The 17,777-nt window shown below is 44.6% G+C and overlaps 2 protein-coding genes across 4 annotated transcripts; one reads left to right on the forward strand and one right to left on the reverse strand.

Moving 5' to 3' along the window:
- Nucleotides 1-1,972: 1,972 nt before the first annotated feature.
- DNAJA1 (DnaJ heat shock protein family (Hsp40) member A1) lies at nt 1,973-9,554 on the reverse strand. Its single transcript, XM_051809040.1, has 8 exons — nt 9,301-9,554; nt 9,031-9,208; nt 7,819-7,923; nt 7,490-7,717; nt 6,000-6,114; nt 3,987-4,102; nt 3,310-3,410; nt 1,973-2,576 (listed from the first exon to the last, which is right to left on the reverse strand). The coding sequence occupies exons 1-8, from the start codon at nt 9,430-9,432 to the stop codon at nt 2,358-2,360; spliced, it is 1,194 nt and encodes a 397-aa protein (XP_051665000.1). The 5' UTR covers nt 9,433-9,554; the 3' UTR covers nt 1,973-2,357.
- A 184-nt stretch (nt 9,555-9,738) lies between these two features.
- APTX (aprataxin) lies at nt 9,739-17,772 on the forward strand. Of its 3 annotated transcripts, none has more exons than XM_051809070.1 (8): nt 9,739-10,068; nt 10,765-10,901; nt 11,613-11,659; nt 12,810-13,145; nt 14,574-14,633; nt 15,989-16,215; nt 17,006-17,109; nt 17,405-17,772. In XM_051809070.1, exons 2-8 carry the CDS (start codon nt 10,772-10,774, stop codon nt 17,557-17,559), a joined length of 1,059 nt encoding a protein of 352 aa, XP_051665030.1. In that variant the 5' UTR covers nt 9,739-10,068; nt 10,765-10,771; the 3' UTR covers nt 17,560-17,772. The 3 variants fall into 3 exon arrangements, with proteins under 3 accessions (XP_051665030.1, XP_051665032.1, XP_051665031.1); XM_051809072.1 differs by having other exon boundaries at nt 9,740-10,068; nt 12,810-13,139; XM_051809071.1 differs by lacking the exon at nt 9,739-10,068 and adding an exon at nt 10,178-10,274.
- Nucleotides 17,773-17,777: the final 5 nt, after the last annotated feature.

The following is a 17,777-nucleotide window of genomic DNA, read 5'->3' on the forward strand; positions in this document are numbered from 1 at the left end:
GTGGTAAAGAACATGTTTTGCTGCTTGCTGCAACTGTATAATACCTAGAATATCATGGGACAAGAAAGAAGCTTGGAAGAGGTCACACCTTGTACCTGAAGGTCTAAGGGCTGGGTCCTTCTTGCTAGCTCTTGCCATCATTGACTAGTGCTTTTTGCCAAATGCTCCCTCTAATGCTGCCAGTATTTCTTTGGGACACAGATTTTACATCAGTCACCAGCTCATTTCAAAGCAGAATCCTAAACTGGTGGTGTTTCTACTGCCCTTCCTGCATTAGTAGTATGATCTTTCCCTGGACTGCTCTGCTAAGGCTTCCAGAGGCAGCTTCTGGTCAGCCACTCTTGTGGAATCTAGACCTGGCCCATCCCCTCTGGTGTTACCAAGCATGAAACAGAATCATCCGTGGTCTGAAAAGTAAGTCAAGACCATTACCTCAACTGTGTGGCTGTGGGTGTGGTGAAAGCAAAATGAAAGTGGTGTTGGGAAAATAAGGCTATGGAATGCTGTTTTTTTTTTTTTTCTGTGTTTTTGTGATTTTTTTTTAAATAATACACAGTCATCTGAAGCAAAATAATGTTCCCTTCTCATCCTCCAAGCACTGCATAGGTGTTGTTTGCTCTTGCTGCTTTGATCCCGTGCTTAAGGGAAAAAATAAACATGTAAAAAAAAAAAAGTAGCATATTTTACTGCTGTTTAAGTCTCAAGACAGCTGTGCAGAAGTCAGGCCTAGACAGAGGTAGGATTACTTTGTTTCTGCCCTTCACTCAAACAAACCATCCCTCAAAGAGAGCACAGGCACCTGCTGGTCACATTTGTACAGCTCACTGAGCTCATTCAAAGCAGAATTTGGAAAAACATTTTGCCTACAGGATTTTATTTCTGCTGAGCAGAATAAAGAAAACAAAAAAGCAGGGGAAGCATGCAGACAATTGCTGCTCTGTGGATACCTGAAAGGGAACTACATTTCAGGTACAAAACCCATGGTGATAGCTGTCTTTATAAAATGACACCTGTAACACTTAGAAGAGCTAGAGTTGTCTTCTAAGAGTTTCCAGATATTCAAGTTACAACACATGTACTGCCACATAGCAGCTATTTACAAGAGTTCTCTTTGTGACACTTTTGCAGTATGAAAAGCATAAGCTCTGTCCCAAGCCAGATGGCTGCACAAGACTAAAGCACCACACTAGAGGTTAAATCTGGACCTGTCTTCTCAGCATATTTTCTGAAAGGTTTTTGCTAAGATTTTTTCTGTGAATAGCTGTCTAAAAAGAAGGGGGTGGTGTCTTTAAACCAACATCTGGTCTAAGAAAGGAGGCAATGAACCATTTTGTAATTATATCGGAAACGCTTCATCTACAATAATTAGAACATTCATACAGAATTTCCAAGATTCAGCTTAAAATAATGCACACAATACATTAATTTCAGAACATCCTATATGTTGTATTCACTAAGCTTCTCTCCTCTGCAGGATCACATATACCCACCAAAAGGGCCAGCACTGCTCTCCATGACACACCACTGAGGGATATCTGATTTCAGTAACCAAGGTGGAAATCAAGCAGCAGTGTGATAGATCCCAAGCCACGTGTGTGCTGATAAAGCCTAGAGATGTTCACTAATTCGCAGCAGTGAAGGAAGCTCCAAGCAAGCGCTGGCTCTAGAGGCAGTGTGGTGCAGGACAGCAGCCAAACAGGAGTCACTGGTGAAGCAAAGCAAGCTCCACATCGAGCTCTGGGGTCAGGACTAGTGCTGGCACAGGAAGGGACTATCTGACCTTAAGTGCAATAGCTTCAGAGAGCTTGTGGATCACATGGCTTCAATGGGCCTGTGGAGACTGACCACATCCACGTCAGCTTCATGTATCACATGGCTGCATTAGAGCGAGTGCCCGCTTAACAAACAACAGTATGAGCCCAAAACATTGTTATCCTAATTGGTACAAAACTTAACTACGTCTTACCATGGATTGTAAGTACTTGTGCATACTTTATTCACAGAGTATAAGATCTAAAATTCCTAAAAAGCACACCACAGAATCTTAAAGTTTAAGCTTGGGCAATTGCACACATACAGGAATTACAAGGTTTGGAAGAAAAGACAAGCAGGTAAGGGAGTTTTCTGGACCAAGAGTCAGGGGTGAAGTGCAATCAACTTCATTGGAGCTTGCATCCTGGAGCTTTATACAAATTGCAAAGTCAGTTTAATTATTTAGTTTATTCCTTTATGCTTTTAGAAATAACTATGGCTGGATAGAACAACACATAGCAGGAGGTGAGGGCGAACTGTCTGTAGTCCTTCACTCATCCACTACTGCATACAAAACAAGCATCACAAGTTATTCACTGGCCCATTTACGATGTCTGGCATTGAACACCACCTTTAGGCTGATGCTCATCATCTTCATACACTTCTCCATTATAGTGGTGTTTCCTCTTTTGAGATGGATCAAAGTCCACTAAATCCACCTGTTCCATTTCCTCGGTTTCTTCTATTTCCTGCCTTGTAGGTAGCAGTTTTTCGAGTAAAGACAGCTTATCTGAGGAGAGGAAGCCACTCTCTGGGAAGTTGACCTGAAATCATCAAGAACTGGGGTTACTCAAGTCTGTCTGAACTGGTCTTCTACCATCACTCCTACATACAGGTCAAACATCTGCCAAAGTCAGCTTTATCATCACTTAAATCCAGAGCTTAAAGAAATTATCAACATCACTAAGCTATTTTTTAATGCCTGTATGAAGTTAGTTTCTAACTCTGGCAACTCAACCAATACATTTCTTCTGCCTCAGGCTGCCCTCTGGAATCAGCCTAGAACCAAACTATATATAAGATACATATAATAACATATAAAACTATATATTTGTATATATAAACACAAAATGTTAACATTACAGATATGGTTAAATATCTTCTAAGCCATAGCAGACAGAGCCTGCTGCTACAGCTCCCAGCATTAGCTTCTCCCCAGCGAAGAAATCATCATTTTCCAGCCTACTCTTCTGCTCCAGCACAGAAGTTGAAGTTACTCATCCATCCTTCCTAAAGAATATGTGAAACAAAAGGAAATTCACAAGGTCACTGAAGAAATTCCTCTGGTACTTTCAGCATAGAGTGTGCAGGAAGTTCTCTCTTTGTTCTGAACTGTAATTCTGTTTGATGGATTACATGTTCTCACTCATTGTAAAACACCAAAACAGAACATCTGATTACTGGTATCTCTTCTTGACTGAGGTAATGCTTAGAGATTAAATTTGGGATAGATATTCAGTCCTGAACTATGCCATGGGAGTGAGTTGACCCACTTACCCTGAATTCTATGATCAGACGTCCTTTTTCATATGGTCTGCGATAAATTGGCATACCTTCATTCAACACACACTTAATAGCCCCATGCTCAACTACCTGGCCTAAAAACAAAGCAAAACAAAAAGATCACACACACAAAAAAAAGGGAAGAGATACATGCAGGCAACAGAAGCAGCTTTAGTTTTAAGTCCCTTTAATATTTATGTAGGTTTCTATACTGTGGTTAGGCACCTACACCACTATGTAGTAGTCTAACAGAGACTTACTGCCTGTAACATCTGAGTAGGAAAGGAGGTTGATACTAAATTAAATCTGTAACCTTGTTATGCTTCCCAAAGGAAACATACTTACAAATTTATTAAGTGTTCCATCACTTCCAAGGCCGAAAAAGTGGTTTTCAGAGACCCACGCCTTTCAATTCTCATGAGGTATCCTCAGGATACAAGTATGTCCATGAGGTAAGGTCTGTTACTATGTCATGCAAAGAAAAAGTTACTGCTGACTGCTTTCCAAAACTCCCTTTTTAATTCATGATTTGTACTGTAAAGACTAGGGAAAAGAGCTTGATAGCAGCATACATCCCTTGTACATCAAAGCTGGATGTTTCTGTTCCTTTCGTTTCCAGCTCACATTCACCTTGTGCTAGGACTTCCAACAGAAAGTAAAGCAACTCTTACCAGGATGGGAGGTAATAATGATAGTTCTGTTATCCAACGTTGTGATAGGCTTTTGAAAGCCACAGAGTGCTTCCACCAGTTGAATATCCATAGCCAGAAGAAGATCTTCATCTCGTCTAAGGCAGAACCAAACAAACAACTGTCACAGAGAGGCAGAAGCAGTAAAAGGACCATACCCAATCTCAGTATTTAACTTGGAAATGACAATAAGCTGTAATGTTAGTAGAAGCTCAGGCACTTAAATAAAGAATACCAAATATTGATGTAGCATTTCAAGCCAGTAATTACTGGAATGATACCCACAGAGAGCCATTACTGATCACATCAAGCTAACTAAAGTGTAGAAGTGTTTACTGAAAAGAAATACATACAGCAAGGCTCACTTGCATCCAGTTTCACTTCCCTGTTCCATTCCAATTCTAAGAAAAAAAAGATCTCTCAGTCTCATAAACCCTGCAACAATTAGTCCCTACCTTCATTTTCTTAAGTGTACCACCTTGCTCTATGTTAATATGTTACACTCACTCTTGAAGATCTGTTACTAGGGAAGTTTGAAACGGTGATGGTCTCTGCGTAATGATGCAAGTACCTTTTAGAAAGCACCAAGAAGTACCTGGAATAGATCGTGTGAATTCCTTTAACTACTGCCTATTGTGGCCTCAGTACGGCAGTGCTAGCGATGTTTACGTGTTCAGAAGCCTATTGAAAGAACTCGTAGCACTTACCCTGTTTCTGAAAGGTCTCTGGAAGGAGACTTGCACGAAAAGCTAATTTTAGACTCTTGACAGGAGAGGAGGAACATCCCACTTGCGCGAGAGCATGACCTCAGCATAACCCCACAAAACCAGTAATATCAAGGGTGATCTAAGGACACTAGAACTGAAGGCAGTGGGCAGAAAGATGGACAAAAATAATCTAGCAGAATTCTGACTTCAAGACCCAGGAAACCATGAGAACAGGCACATCTGATTCAGTGTCTGGTTTCACTGGAAGTTGAGAAAAATCAGCTGAGTAAGCTTATCCAAAGCAAACAGAACTGATTCTTAACCTGTGAGCTCAGTGTTCTTTGGCATAGAATTCTGGCACCAGCTTCAAGAGCTCAGCACCATGCAAAAGAGTCAGGCAGACCAGCCGCAGGTTTCCCAAGAACCTTTGGCTCACTGTTCCTATTTACAAGGTCAGTGGTTGGTGCTGAAACAAATAAATGCTTCGTCTAAACTGACTGGTTCCCTTTTAACTGCTGTGAACAGAAGCAGCACGACATCAAGTACAATGCATTTCTGCAAGATGAACAGCAGTGCTTTTAACTGGGCCAAAATGCACTGCACAGACCACTTCCACAAACAGTAACTTGAAAGAGCGAGGTGTGCAACACTGAGCAGGACTGTCTGGTCACGTGAAATAGCTGACATGTGGGCAATGCTGCTTGAGTCACTTCTGCATTCACAATAAAAAAACAGGCAGGACCAACTACCCTGCCCACAGCACTCAGGCAGGAAATTAATTGAGGGAAACCACCTTTGATCAGAAGGGTGCAGGCTATACTGAGTGAGTTGGTCATAAGTAAGATCCCCAAACAAATGTGAACACACTCCAAGTTTTCCATGCCTTGAGGCCAAGCAGACAATAAACAGCTGCCTATAGGAAATGGTAATTTTCTGAGCTAAGTAATAGAATGCCATCCCAAAGTGACCAAGGAAAGAGTCACAAATACTCAAATCTACCACACAAAATCTCAGTATTTTAAGAATTCTTAAAACTAAAGACCTGTAAAGTCTTAATTACTATAACTGGTTCTGTTTGTCTTCTATCCCCTTACTCTGCCAAAGCTCACAAACAATTCTCTCATGCTACTAGAACACATGTGGCTGAGACTATTTGCACCAGAATTCCTGCACCTCGGTGCTCCTCTGGCCACCCAAACACACTCAGTGAGTTCCAGTCACATGATCATATCCACTGACACTCCAGCAGGCACCAGAAGTTAACACAAGAGGATTCAAGAGTTTTTACCTTGTAAATACAGAGTGGTCTTTTTGATCCAATACAATAATAATATCCCCTGGCTCCAGACCTGGCTCTTGGTCCCCTTCACCATGGAATGTTATTTTCTGACCATCCTTCATTCCTATTGCAGAAAACAAATAAACATTTTCCTTATTTTTAAGTGAAAAGCACCAACAAGAAATACTTTTATAGACACAAGTTGGTATCAAGAAATCTCTGGATCTTTAAACAAGAACATCAGGATTGTCCCTTGAAGAATTCTTCTTGTTTTTAATCCACTCACGTGTCCAACCTTAGTGTTGGCTAATCTGAATCAATATTATGGCTGAAGGTCACTAAGCTTAATTGTACTATCAAAACAGCCACCAAGATAAAACTCTTTAAGGGGAATACCATAAAATTTTCATTATACACACAAGTACTAAAAATAAAACAGCAACACTGTGTACAAACTCCATTTTGAGAGCAAGTGACCAATAAGCTACTTCAGTTTTAGAAATACGTGGCACATCTCCTTATGAAACATCATCTCAGTGCCTGCCAAGTTGAAGCAGCACTTCTAGTGGTCTGTAACCCTTGTGTCAGACACTCCTTTCACCCACAAAAAAGTGCATCTACCAAAACTTCTAGCTTCTTAATGCTAAATAAGCCTATTTTTCTAGAAAGGAAAAGACACTCTTCTCAGAGATTTTCCTGTTTGAAACATCAGTATTATATCCCTCTTAGTCCTCATATTTACTATTACTGTAGGATTTTCCTTGTTAAAAATAAATTCAGCATTGCACAAGCTATGCTTACACATACAACAGTTGCAGCTGATAATCAGGAGCAAGCCTGTAGAAGACATGTGTTGTAAGCTTGCTCTGTCTTAGAAGCTGGACTACTCCAGAGACTTCTCCCACCAGCTTTTGAGCAGCCCCCTCAACAGAGGTGCATTTGCCATCCAATACTGCCACGTTCACCCACAATTGTGAGGGTTGGTATGTGGAGCTGCATTTTGGCAGGCAGGGAAGGAGTACCTACACTGAGCAGCACTGTGAGGGTTGTGCAGCCACCAGAATTCTAAGCACAAGAGGCTTAGCACTGTCTCAGCGCCCTGTTACTGTAGCAGACCTGGTTCCCCTTCACACTGAAACACAGTAGAAGTGATCGGAGTCTGCGGGGTTTCCCGACGGGCAGTGAAACCTGATTAGGCTTCCTGACTATGAACTGCTTACAGTGAGTTCAAAAATAATTAATCTCTTACAATAATACAGGTTCTAAAATTCATCCTTAGTTATGTGCACAGGTTTTAGAAGGGAACATAGAAGTAGTCAACCTTCCCTAGAAAAGTCTCCCACTTCAAAAAAGGCAGCAACAGGCAACTTTACTGTATGTGTATTCATCAGTGTTACTCACCAAATAAACACCATGTATTTTCTAAAGCTTCTGTTTTAGAGCTGCAAACTCAGTCAGTACATCCAAGTTCAATACTTCACCTTAGTAAGACACCTCACCTTTGTCAATGTGCACTTCTAGGATCTTCTTCTCTCTAACAATTTTCCTGCCATTGCAGCTCTTACACCGGTCCTTGGGGCTGATACGCTCTCCGTGCCCCTGACACTCCATGCACACAGACTGGATTTGCTGCACCATTCCTGGCCCGATCTGGTGAATTCTGATCTGCATGCCTGATCCCCTGCAATTAGGGCAGCATTCTACTGCCCCTTTCTTGCCACCACGACCTGACAATGAAATTTGAAGACAGACCGTTATGTGCTGCCAGAAAAAAAACACGTTGACAACTTTAAAAGCAAGTTATGTTTAGTTTCAGTTTCACAGTTACCTTCACATTTGTCACAGATAACGTTTTTCTGCAGTGCAAGTTTCCTCATTGCACCATTGTACATATCTTCTAAACTTACTGACAGTTGGTGGACCACGTTTTTACCTGCAAAAGAAAATAGATATTTAAGTCTGTAAGCTTGGTCTCCAGCTTCCCATGTCTCCATGCTCAAGTCACGACACAATCTTTGGGCTTTAACATTTTGTTTCAACAGAACTTTGTCTTGTTTTGTTGGCATTAGTCAATAGCCCCTTCCCACCTGATTTCAAGGTAGGTAACAATTCTAATGGCTTTGCCCTTAGAAGAGACTTTCTGTGAAAGCAAAAACAGTAACAGAAAGAAAATATACAGAACCTCAGCCATTTAACTTATATAATGAAGGACTCAGTTTTAACAAGGTCACTGAACATGTGTCCTATAAGGAAGTGGGAGACACTGCCTGGAATCTGTGCTCCAGCACTTCTTCCTCTTACCAGGAGACTTTCTGGAAACAGAATTAAGCAATTACATTTTTGCACTCAGGAATTCCTTAGAACTTTAGGTGCTGCAGGCTTAGTTTAGCTCTGGCTTACTAGGAGTATTTTGCTACAACACTATAACACTTTCATACAAATTCTTTTTTCTTCCCTTTGTCACCAGATCTGCACCAAGAGGTGATGGGGTCAGCACTGCTCTTAACCAGTTTAGAATTTTTCCCAGTGTGATTAATCTGGAGCTTAACTGCTGAACAGCGTTTTGCTGCAGCTTCAACTTAACTCCACTGAACAGTGCAGGAAGATAAAAGGTTTCACAGACTGAACTTGATTCCGATATCTTATTTAGATGCAGTTGCTTGCAATTAAACATGAAATGCACATTTAGGCACTACACTTACAGTAGCAGGGCTAACAAGTCACGTTAAGCTACTTAACCCTTATATTTCCTATTCGGCCTATTGACAGCTGGGATTACACTCTGGTAAAGGCTGCCCAAACACAATGACACCTGGTTAGCGATTAACAGGGGACAATGAACGGCAAACCAAACTACCACCGTAGGAAACAAATGTCCTCTCTCCCCTGCAGTCTCAGGCATTAAGGGACAACAGTTTTCTGCGATTTTGAGATTAAGCCCGTAACTTCCCTTTAACTCTCTTTCAATTCTTACATCCAGACTCTGATTTGTCTACCACCGCGGGCACCCAGAGAAACTGTAGGAGAGTCGGCACCTCACCTCGTCTCTCTCTCTGCATCCTCCCTCCGCCGCCGAAGAACATATCGAATATGTCCATGGGGGACCCGAAGCCGCCCCCGGAGCCGCCCTCCTTGATGGCCTGCTCGCCTCCTTTGTCATACAGCTCCCTCTTCTTCGGGTCTGACAGCACCTCGTAGGCTTGGGAGATCTGCTTGAACTGCGCGAGAGACACGGGCACTCGGACATCTGCGGGCCCCCCCGGCGGGACTCCCGCCCCGCTCCCTCCGCCCTGTCCCGCCCCGCCCCGACCTTCTCGCCCTCATTGGGGTTCTTGTCCGGGTGGTACTTGAGCGCGAGCTTGCGGTAGGCCTTCTTCAGCTCCTCGGCGGACGCGTTGGGCTTCACGCCCAGCACGTCGTAGTAGGTGGTCTCCTTCACCATGATGGCGGCGGTGGGAGGCGGCCGGGGCTGCGGGCGGAGATCCCGCACTTGGCGGCGCCGCTCCCGACTCTTCTGGAAAGTTCGGGCCGGTCCCGCAGCACCGCCGCTCTTCGCACGGCCCCGCCCCGCCCCGCCCCGGAAGTCCCGCCCCCGCCGCTGGCTGGGCCCGGGCGGGTGGCCCGCCAATGGCTGCTGAGGAGGGGAGCGCGGCTGGCCAATCAGCGCCCGCTCTCGCCGCCCCTGGCGCGCGCGGGCCCCGCCCCGCCCCGCGCGGGCGGTGACTCCCGCCCTGCCCCGCGTGCGCATCGCGTCGCGCCTGCGCGCCGGTCGGGCCTCGCCCCCCTCAGCGAAGGCGCCGAGCGGCACAGGCTAGCAGCGCCGGCCCTGCCTCCGCCTTCCCGGCACCGCTCGCGCCCTTTCCCTGCCCCCGTCCTACGCGGGTCTGGCCTCGCCGCCGCACAGGCCTGTCGGCGGCCCGGACCGCTCCGCGCCACTGCGCCTGCGCCAGGCCCCGGCGTCCACCCCTTAAGCGCGCGGGCTCGGTGCGCCTGCGCCGCGCCACGGGCCTCGGCGGCAGCCACCGCCTGGTCACGTGGGGGCTGCGCTGCAGCAGGCGATTGGCAGCAGGCGCGCGCGGTAAGGGGGCGGGGTGGGATGGGGGTGCGACCGGGAGTTGCCATGGAAACGGGGCCTGTAGTTGCCAAGGGGATGGGGACCGTGAGGATGGGGGGGGTGACAGTGCCGGTGCTGCACTGGGGACCGAGTCTTGCTTTCCGCCGGCGTGGGCTCACCACAGAGTTGGGAGGAGGAGCGCTCAGCGCCGAGCACCGGGCAGGGGGAGGGTGAGGGATCTTTGCTGCCCAGGGTCGAATGAGTGTAAAGCTGAGGGTTTCATAGCATGACCCATGTGCTGACTGTTGCTGGATGAAGCTATCCCCTCTCTCTCATTCTCTCTGCTGCTCTCTTTGTTTTAGCGGTTAAGTTAGTCTCTTGAATCAACTCTGATTCAGTGGGAATCAAATAACTTTCTTTGTAGGTAGGCTTTTCTGTCGGATGGAACCGTCAATCCAATTGATTTTTCCTATATATATTCCACGGTTTTGAGAACGTATGGTAACGTAGGAAGGAAAACAGCATTGTCCTTTCAACAGCTACTTGCTCTTAGGTTATGTTGAGTGTTAATGCCGTGAATTTCAGAAACATGAACCCATTTAGCAGAACTGGGTCAGCTAATGGATGGGCTGGCAGCAAAATTCCTGGACTCTGCTCCACGGGAAGGTGGCCTCTAGGGAAGTGGTGTGTTGGTAACACACTGTTTATTTTGCTCTGTAGCACAGCCATGCGTGTGTGCTGGCTCGTGGGGAAGGAGAAATGCAGTCAGCGAGTGAAACTGCCACACTTGGAAGCAGTGGTAATTGGGCGTGGCCCAGAGACTGGGATAACGGATAAGAAGTGCTCACGGCAGCAAGGTAAGGTGGCTTAGCCCAAATCCTGCTTCCCACATGCAGCAGCAGCCGAACTTACCTCCTTCCTCTGTGTGGTCCGTAGGGTTGCCTGGTTCTTGAAGTCATCAAGCTTTTTCAGTAAGCACTTAGGGAGGTCTCTGGGTCCTGAAAAATCAGAGACACCCAAAGACAGGACGTTCACCTTCATAAACTAAAGCACTGAATCTCAGCGTGAGTTCCCAGGCCCACAGTTGTGTTCCACTGCCTGCTTTGTGGGTGGCACTTCTCCCTAGTATTCCACCAGCTGATTTTTGGTATGACTTGTTATTCTATTCATAAAACAACATGCTTTTGGAGAATATATGAAAGTACCTGTGATCTGTAAAATACGGCACATCTTCCCTGCCTTATTTTTCATCCCTCTGGACACAGTCCTGCTGCATGCCTTATTGTCACAGAGAGCTGGTAAGAACATGTAGAAGACCTCCAAACATTCCACTTTCTTCTGAAGTGATTTTGCTGGTCATGGTGTGGCTCTTTGTGTGGGCTGGTTCTGTTTTACCTGTGGTTCTGGGAGGAGATGAGGCAGAAGTGCTCTTTGCATGCATTCACAGCAGTCAGCTTCAGAAGGAAGCAGACCTTCAAACAGAGGAGTATTTTCTGCACTGGGGGGGTTCATCAGAGTTTTTTTTATTTACACTGTTTTGTGACACTTTGTTCTTTCTTTTTTGCCAGTTCAGTTAAAAGCAGATTGTAACAAGGGATATGTCACAGTTAAGCAGGTATGTCTTTAGGCGTGGATATACAATATTTATGATACTTACTGGGATGATTGTTGTACTTAACTCCACAAATGCTCCAGCTGATGATTCTGATCACTGATCGCTGGATCTGAAGGACCTGGAGCTGTTTTATCACCAAAGGAGAGCGCAGCAAGTGGTCCTCATAAGTGATCTTTTTCTTTGTGCACCTCAGTGACAGACTGCACTATTCCTTCCAGATATGTGCCAGTCTAAAGACAGACAGACTTGCAGCATCAGGGAATGCTACTGTGAATCCTCCATCAGTTCTTCCAGGTGCTGCATTTGGGAGATTTTGGAGTCCTTCCCCTAAACTTGCTTATCTGCCTCCTGAGCCTTAAACTTCTCAAGCTGAGGCAGCCCTTCCTTTGAGGTTGAAATTCTTGTGTTGGTGGAACCACACAGTTGTGAAAGGTTTTTGTTTTGATGGTTGATAAGAGCTGAAGACATGGTTACAAGGGATAGGATGGATGTGAGACAGCACTAAAGGCATTCTCATGTTACCAGCTGGATGGATGCAGGGCCACTCCCTCACACTTACGAGGCCCAGCACCAGTCTTGTGAAGCAAGCAGGTACTGCTGTGAAGAAGCTATAGAAATTCTTTGTGGCAGAATTTAACAGTCACAGGAGGGAGCTGGTTTCCCAAAGCCTGCTTCAGGCATAAACATTAACCAAAAGCATTTTTCTGAAGAGTCCCAGTTTTCCTAGGGTCACCCTCACAATGGGGCGAAATCCATCTATCAGGCAGTCACTGTAGGTTGCCCACACCATGTGTGATTGGACTAAAATAATTTGTTAAAACCACTGTCACTGCTCAGAAATAGTTGCTGCTGTGGGATGTGTGGCACGAGTCGTGCTGTAACTCTGTTGTCAGCTTTGCAGACCTGCAGGCTCCCTGTGACACCATGTCCCTGAGGCTGTGTGCTGACAGCTGTGAGTGTAAGACTGGCCATACACAGCTGGACTTCCCTGGTCCTCTAGAGCAGGTTGATGTGGGCAGGGGGGCAGTGAACACAAAATGCATTTGCTGTCCAGGATGGTGAGTGGTATTCCAGAAGAACGGGGTGGAAGTTGGCGATTCCACTTAAAACATCATTTGCTACTGTTTTTTCCTTTTTCTGTCTACCGAAGATAGGGGTCAACCCAAGTAGTGTTGATCTTGTGAATATTGGCAAGGATGAAGTGGTGAAAATGAAGCCAGGCCAAGTTCTCCATATTGTGAATAATCTTTACCCCTACACGGTGCAATTTGCGGAAGAGTCGGGGAAAACTGTTACAGAAGTGGAAGAGAAAACAGGAACCCACAAGATGCCACACGAGGACTCCTGTGAGAATGATGATGCAGAGCTTGTACCCAGAAAAACAATGAAGATGGAGGTGATGGATACACAAGGCAGTTCTGCAAATCCCAAGCTAAGCACTACCAGTGTATCTCCACATGAAGGAACCTCAAGCAAAAAGGCAAATGTATTGTATTAGTACTGATTATATAGTACTGATTGTTCTGGGGTTGTCTCCTCCATGGGGACTTTGATCTTTTACTTTTGTGGATTCCAGCGGTGGGGAGGTGTCTTTGGTGAACACGGATCCTCAGAGCATACAGAGCATGTAAGCTGATCTGTGCTGATGCAAGGACTGTGCTCCTGGCATCATCCAGGCCCTGAGACAGTTACTTGGGACCCCTTCTAACCTGAGCTGAGGGTTGGGTGTGTGTGAGGGAGCTTGCTTGTAGCAAGTGAGGATTTAGTTTCTGGTTTCTGTTGCAGTTTCTTTTAGAAGGACAGTCCACGTGAACTCTATTTAGCTGGAGTCACCCAAGGATACTGTCCTGGCTCTTGCTGTCTAAAAGCAAACACACAGAGAATAGAACAACTTGAGACCTTTTTGTTTTGTTTGTTTTTAATTGCGTGGTTTTTTTTTTTCCCCTCCTGCTTTGTTCATTCCTTTCAGTAAAACCATTTTTACATTAATGAATGTAACCAGCTAGAATCATTTGAAAGGGAGTTTTTAGCCCTGTGAACACGGGCAAAATAAAAGACTGCTTAATGCATTTGGAACTAGTGCACTTGCTGGAGGAGAAGGCACAGAAATGAAACCCCTCAGGACAAAATATCAGTCTCAGGTTGCAGTGGGTTAAGCACTTACCTCATTCGTGGATTTGGGCTAGTTACACTGGGGCCAGATCTGTGGAATGAGCCGGCAGATAAGATGATTCACAGTGTTTCTCTGCCAGCACTATAATAATGTTTGAACATCTTCCTCTATACAAATATGCTGAGGGTCATCATTGATAATGCTTGTAAAGTGATCTCAACACATAAAACATCTGTTTTGAAAGAGGTGCACTCGAGGCAGCCCTTCTGTGAAGTGTTCAGTAACCAAGTGAAGAGAGCTGCTATTGTTGGCTTGATTTTCCCGTGCCTTTTTTGTTTGTTCTACAAGCCACTCCACAATACAAAAAAATCAGTACATCTAAGAGTAGGGCCACACACCACAACTACTTTATTCTGCACAGAGCAGTGTGGGATAGGACAGTTAATGGAGATCTTTGTACTTCTTGTAGCCCTGGTGATCCCCGAAGCAGAGGGCCTTGTGCCATGATATGTGTATGCAGATTATTAAATTCAAATAGAATTAGAGCTCCCTGATGTTAAATTTCCAACATTTGAAAGATTTAACTTTTCAGCCTCACTGTATCTTGTTAAAAGTTTTCAAATGTAGCTTTTTGGGGGCAGTTGGAGTAGATATGTTGGTATTTTATGGAAGGGAAATAGCTGTCATTCAGCTGTTGTTTTACTGTTACATACTAATGAATGTTTCTAACTAAATCCTTTAAAATATATAATCGGATGCTTAATTGCCTTATAATTTATTTTTTTTCCTTTTGTGCTGTAGGAACATCTAGGACACTGGAGTCAGGGTCTAAAGAGCTCCATGCAAGATCCAAAATTGCAGGTAAGGGTTGTACACTTGTACTTTACAGTAGTTCCTGTCTAGCAAAGCTAAATGAGCTTGATTACTCCTTCAGTTTACTTTCACAGTCTGGTTAACCAGTGGAGTGTTGCATGAGGGCTGAATTGTACTTGCATCTCTCTCTGTAATAAAATTAATTGGGGGCAATTTTGCAGATTGCAGATTACTGATTTTACAGAGTGTCATTATCTTAATTATCTTTGAGCTCTCTATACTATCAGATTTGGCCAACAGATTTCAAAAAGGTTTGTGGAAGAGCAGGTGAACCATGCAGTTGCTTTGTTTCCTCAGGGAAACCAACTAAAATGGGGTTGTGGCTTGAAGCAAGTCATGGAGGTTCCCGTTTTCCTGTAGTCAGCACTGCCTTGTTTCTAAGCATAGTGCAGTTTCCTGGTTTCCAGCAAACTTAACTTTGATACCTTTGTGCCAGGGGACAGGATCTGACCTCTGGCTCCTCCTCCACTTGGTTTCTTTGTGCCAACAGGAATTTTTCTGGGTAATTTCTTTTAATCTTGTGCAGATAAGCAGAGTTATCTGTCCCAGGTGCAGAATCAGGCACTTGCCCTTGTTAAACTTCATACAGTTGGTGATTGCCCATCTCTCTGAATTTGTCAAGGTCTCTCTGCCGGGTCTCTCTGCCCTGGAGGGAGTCGACAGCTTTTCCCAGTTTAGTGTCATCAGCAAACTTACTTAGTATTCCTTCAAGTCCTGCACCCAAGTAATTTATGAACATGTTGAAGAGCACAAGATGGAACCTAAGATGGAACCCTGTGGAACCCCACTAGTCACAGGTCACCAGCCTGATGTCACTGCTCTCACTATAACTCTTTATGCCCAACCTGTGAGCCAGTTGCTTACTTAGCTGATAACTTATCAGAAGGCCCTATTTCTTGACTGATGTATTATTATTTTTATTCGAGTCTGGAGTGTTGAAGTGCATACAGTTGTGGAACTGGATGCTTATTGTCCTGGAATTGCCAGCACTTTCAAATGAGTCTGTCTGTAGGGAATGATAAAGTTACTGAAATTCTTACTTTTTAAACATGAAGCTTAGTTTTCATCCCTGAAGTGGAATTTCATACAGCACTTATCAAAAAAGTGCTTTTTTGACCCAAGATATAAGCATAAAATGTAAGAATAGAAAGCTTTTTCCTTCTATAAAGTATGTGAAGAGGGATGCTGCAACACCACGCCATAATGCATATTATGGAAGAGGGCACTTATCCTGAAGCAAAATTTCTCTTTGGATAACATCTCAAAACCCACTACATACAGTGCTTATAGGATTAATATAGTTAACTTTCAATCAGAAAGTAATCTAGTTGTTTTTTTGCAAGGTTTACAAAGATGAAAAGACTGTGGTCATCAAGGATAAATATCCCAAAGCACGTTACCATTGGCTTATTTTACCATGGGACCCCATTTCCAGCTTGAAGTCAGTCACCAGGGACCATCTTGAACTCCTGGAACATATGCATGCAGTTGGGCAAAAAATGATTGAACAATGCCCTGCCAGAGAGAGCCTAGAGTTCAGACTGGGTTACCATGCTATCCCCAGTATGAGGTAAGACCTGCAGGAGTCATCAGGTGGAGACCCTGTTCTTCCAGTCACACAGATTTGGGGCTCAATCTGTGAGGTGATTTGGCATGGCTAGAGAACAGCTGATCCTCCTGAGCACCACAAACAGCTTGGTGTCCAGGTCCTGTGCAGCACACTGCTGCATACATGCAGATGGGCTAAACAGTGTCTTGTGTCCAGTGGGAGATGCCTGTTGGGCAGAGGGCTGGGGCTGTGGGATGCCTGTGGTCCAGCCCCAGCCAGCTCCCAGTGCCAAGTGCGAGGGCATCCCCATCCCAGGGCACCAGTGTGGCATGAGAGACTGACTCTTGGGCCTGTCAAGTCCTGCCTGATACCACGCAAGGATTTGAGTTTTGTGTGTAAGTCCAGATCCCAGAGCATCCAAAGGCCTGTAAATATTGCAGTCAGTGCTCCTGAGTTGTTCTCTGGTTCTTGAGTGGACCTTTTGGTCACTGATCAAGTCCCATTCAGTTACTCTACAAAGTTTAAATCTTTGGTTTATTAAAACTACTCTCTGCCTTTCTGGAAACTAGTAGGAATATAGACTGTAGTGAGGGGCCAATGGAATATGCAGGCTAGTGACCTTGGCTGTTTAAGTGAAATGCTTGGCAAGAGGTGATACTTCCAGAACAGACTGTGTTTCTTCTGTCCCGGGACTGAGGGCCAAGACTGACCCACAAAGCTCTGCTGAATCATCAGTTTGCAACTGATACTACTGCAAAAGAACTTGAAGCGTTAACATTCTTCTCTCATATCTGTGTTTTTTTTTTTTCAGTCAGCTACATTTGCATGTAATCAGCCAGGATTTTGATTCTGTGGCCCTGAAAACCAAAAAGCACTGGAACTCTTTTACTACCGACTATTTCTTAAACTCTCAAGGTAATATTAGAAAAGGTATTTCATAACATGTAATCCTACTTGCAGCTTCTGGCTTTGGGCTTTTTTTCTAAACAAATACGTAAGCCATGCATTTTGTTGCAGAAAGTGAAAGGTTTTATTTCATTTCAGATACTGGGGAGTAGCAGTAGGTAACAGTGCATTTTGTGGCTGGTTTAAATTAGAATGCAGCAATGACATGCTGTGCATGCAAAGCAGGGCACAAAGATTTGCAGTGTCACGTGTTTCATGATGCTATGTGGTCTCAGTACCTCTGGTTTCTTTATTTTTCCCCCAGATGTGATAGAGATGGTAAGAAGCAAGGGAAAAGTGATGGTGAAAGATCATGTGTCTGAACTTCTCAAACTGCCCCTCAGATGCCATCGTTGTAAACAACAGCTGTCCACAATCCCACAGTTAAAGGAACATCTCAGGAAACATTGGCCAAAATGACTTTGCAGAAAATGGTGTCTCAACCTGCCTTTGGATTTCAGGCCAAAACAAAGACTGCGAAATGTAAGTGGAAATGTGTGTTTGTTAACTGGAATGACAAATGTAATGTTGGGAAAAGTAGCCTGGAAACAGCAACATACTGACTTTGTAGTAGCTGAGACAAAAAAACACCCCCCCCTTCAAACAAATAAAAACATGAAGTGATTTCTGAAATTGAA

Source organism: Manacus candei, unplaced genomic scaffold (assembly GCF_025592945.1).
Source record: "Manacus candei isolate 608988 ecotype Guabito, Panama unplaced genomic scaffold, ASM2559294v1 h1tg000074l, whole genome shotgun sequence".
NCBI classification, from domain to species: domain Eukaryota; kingdom Metazoa; phylum Chordata; class Aves; order Passeriformes; family Pipridae; genus Manacus; species Manacus candei.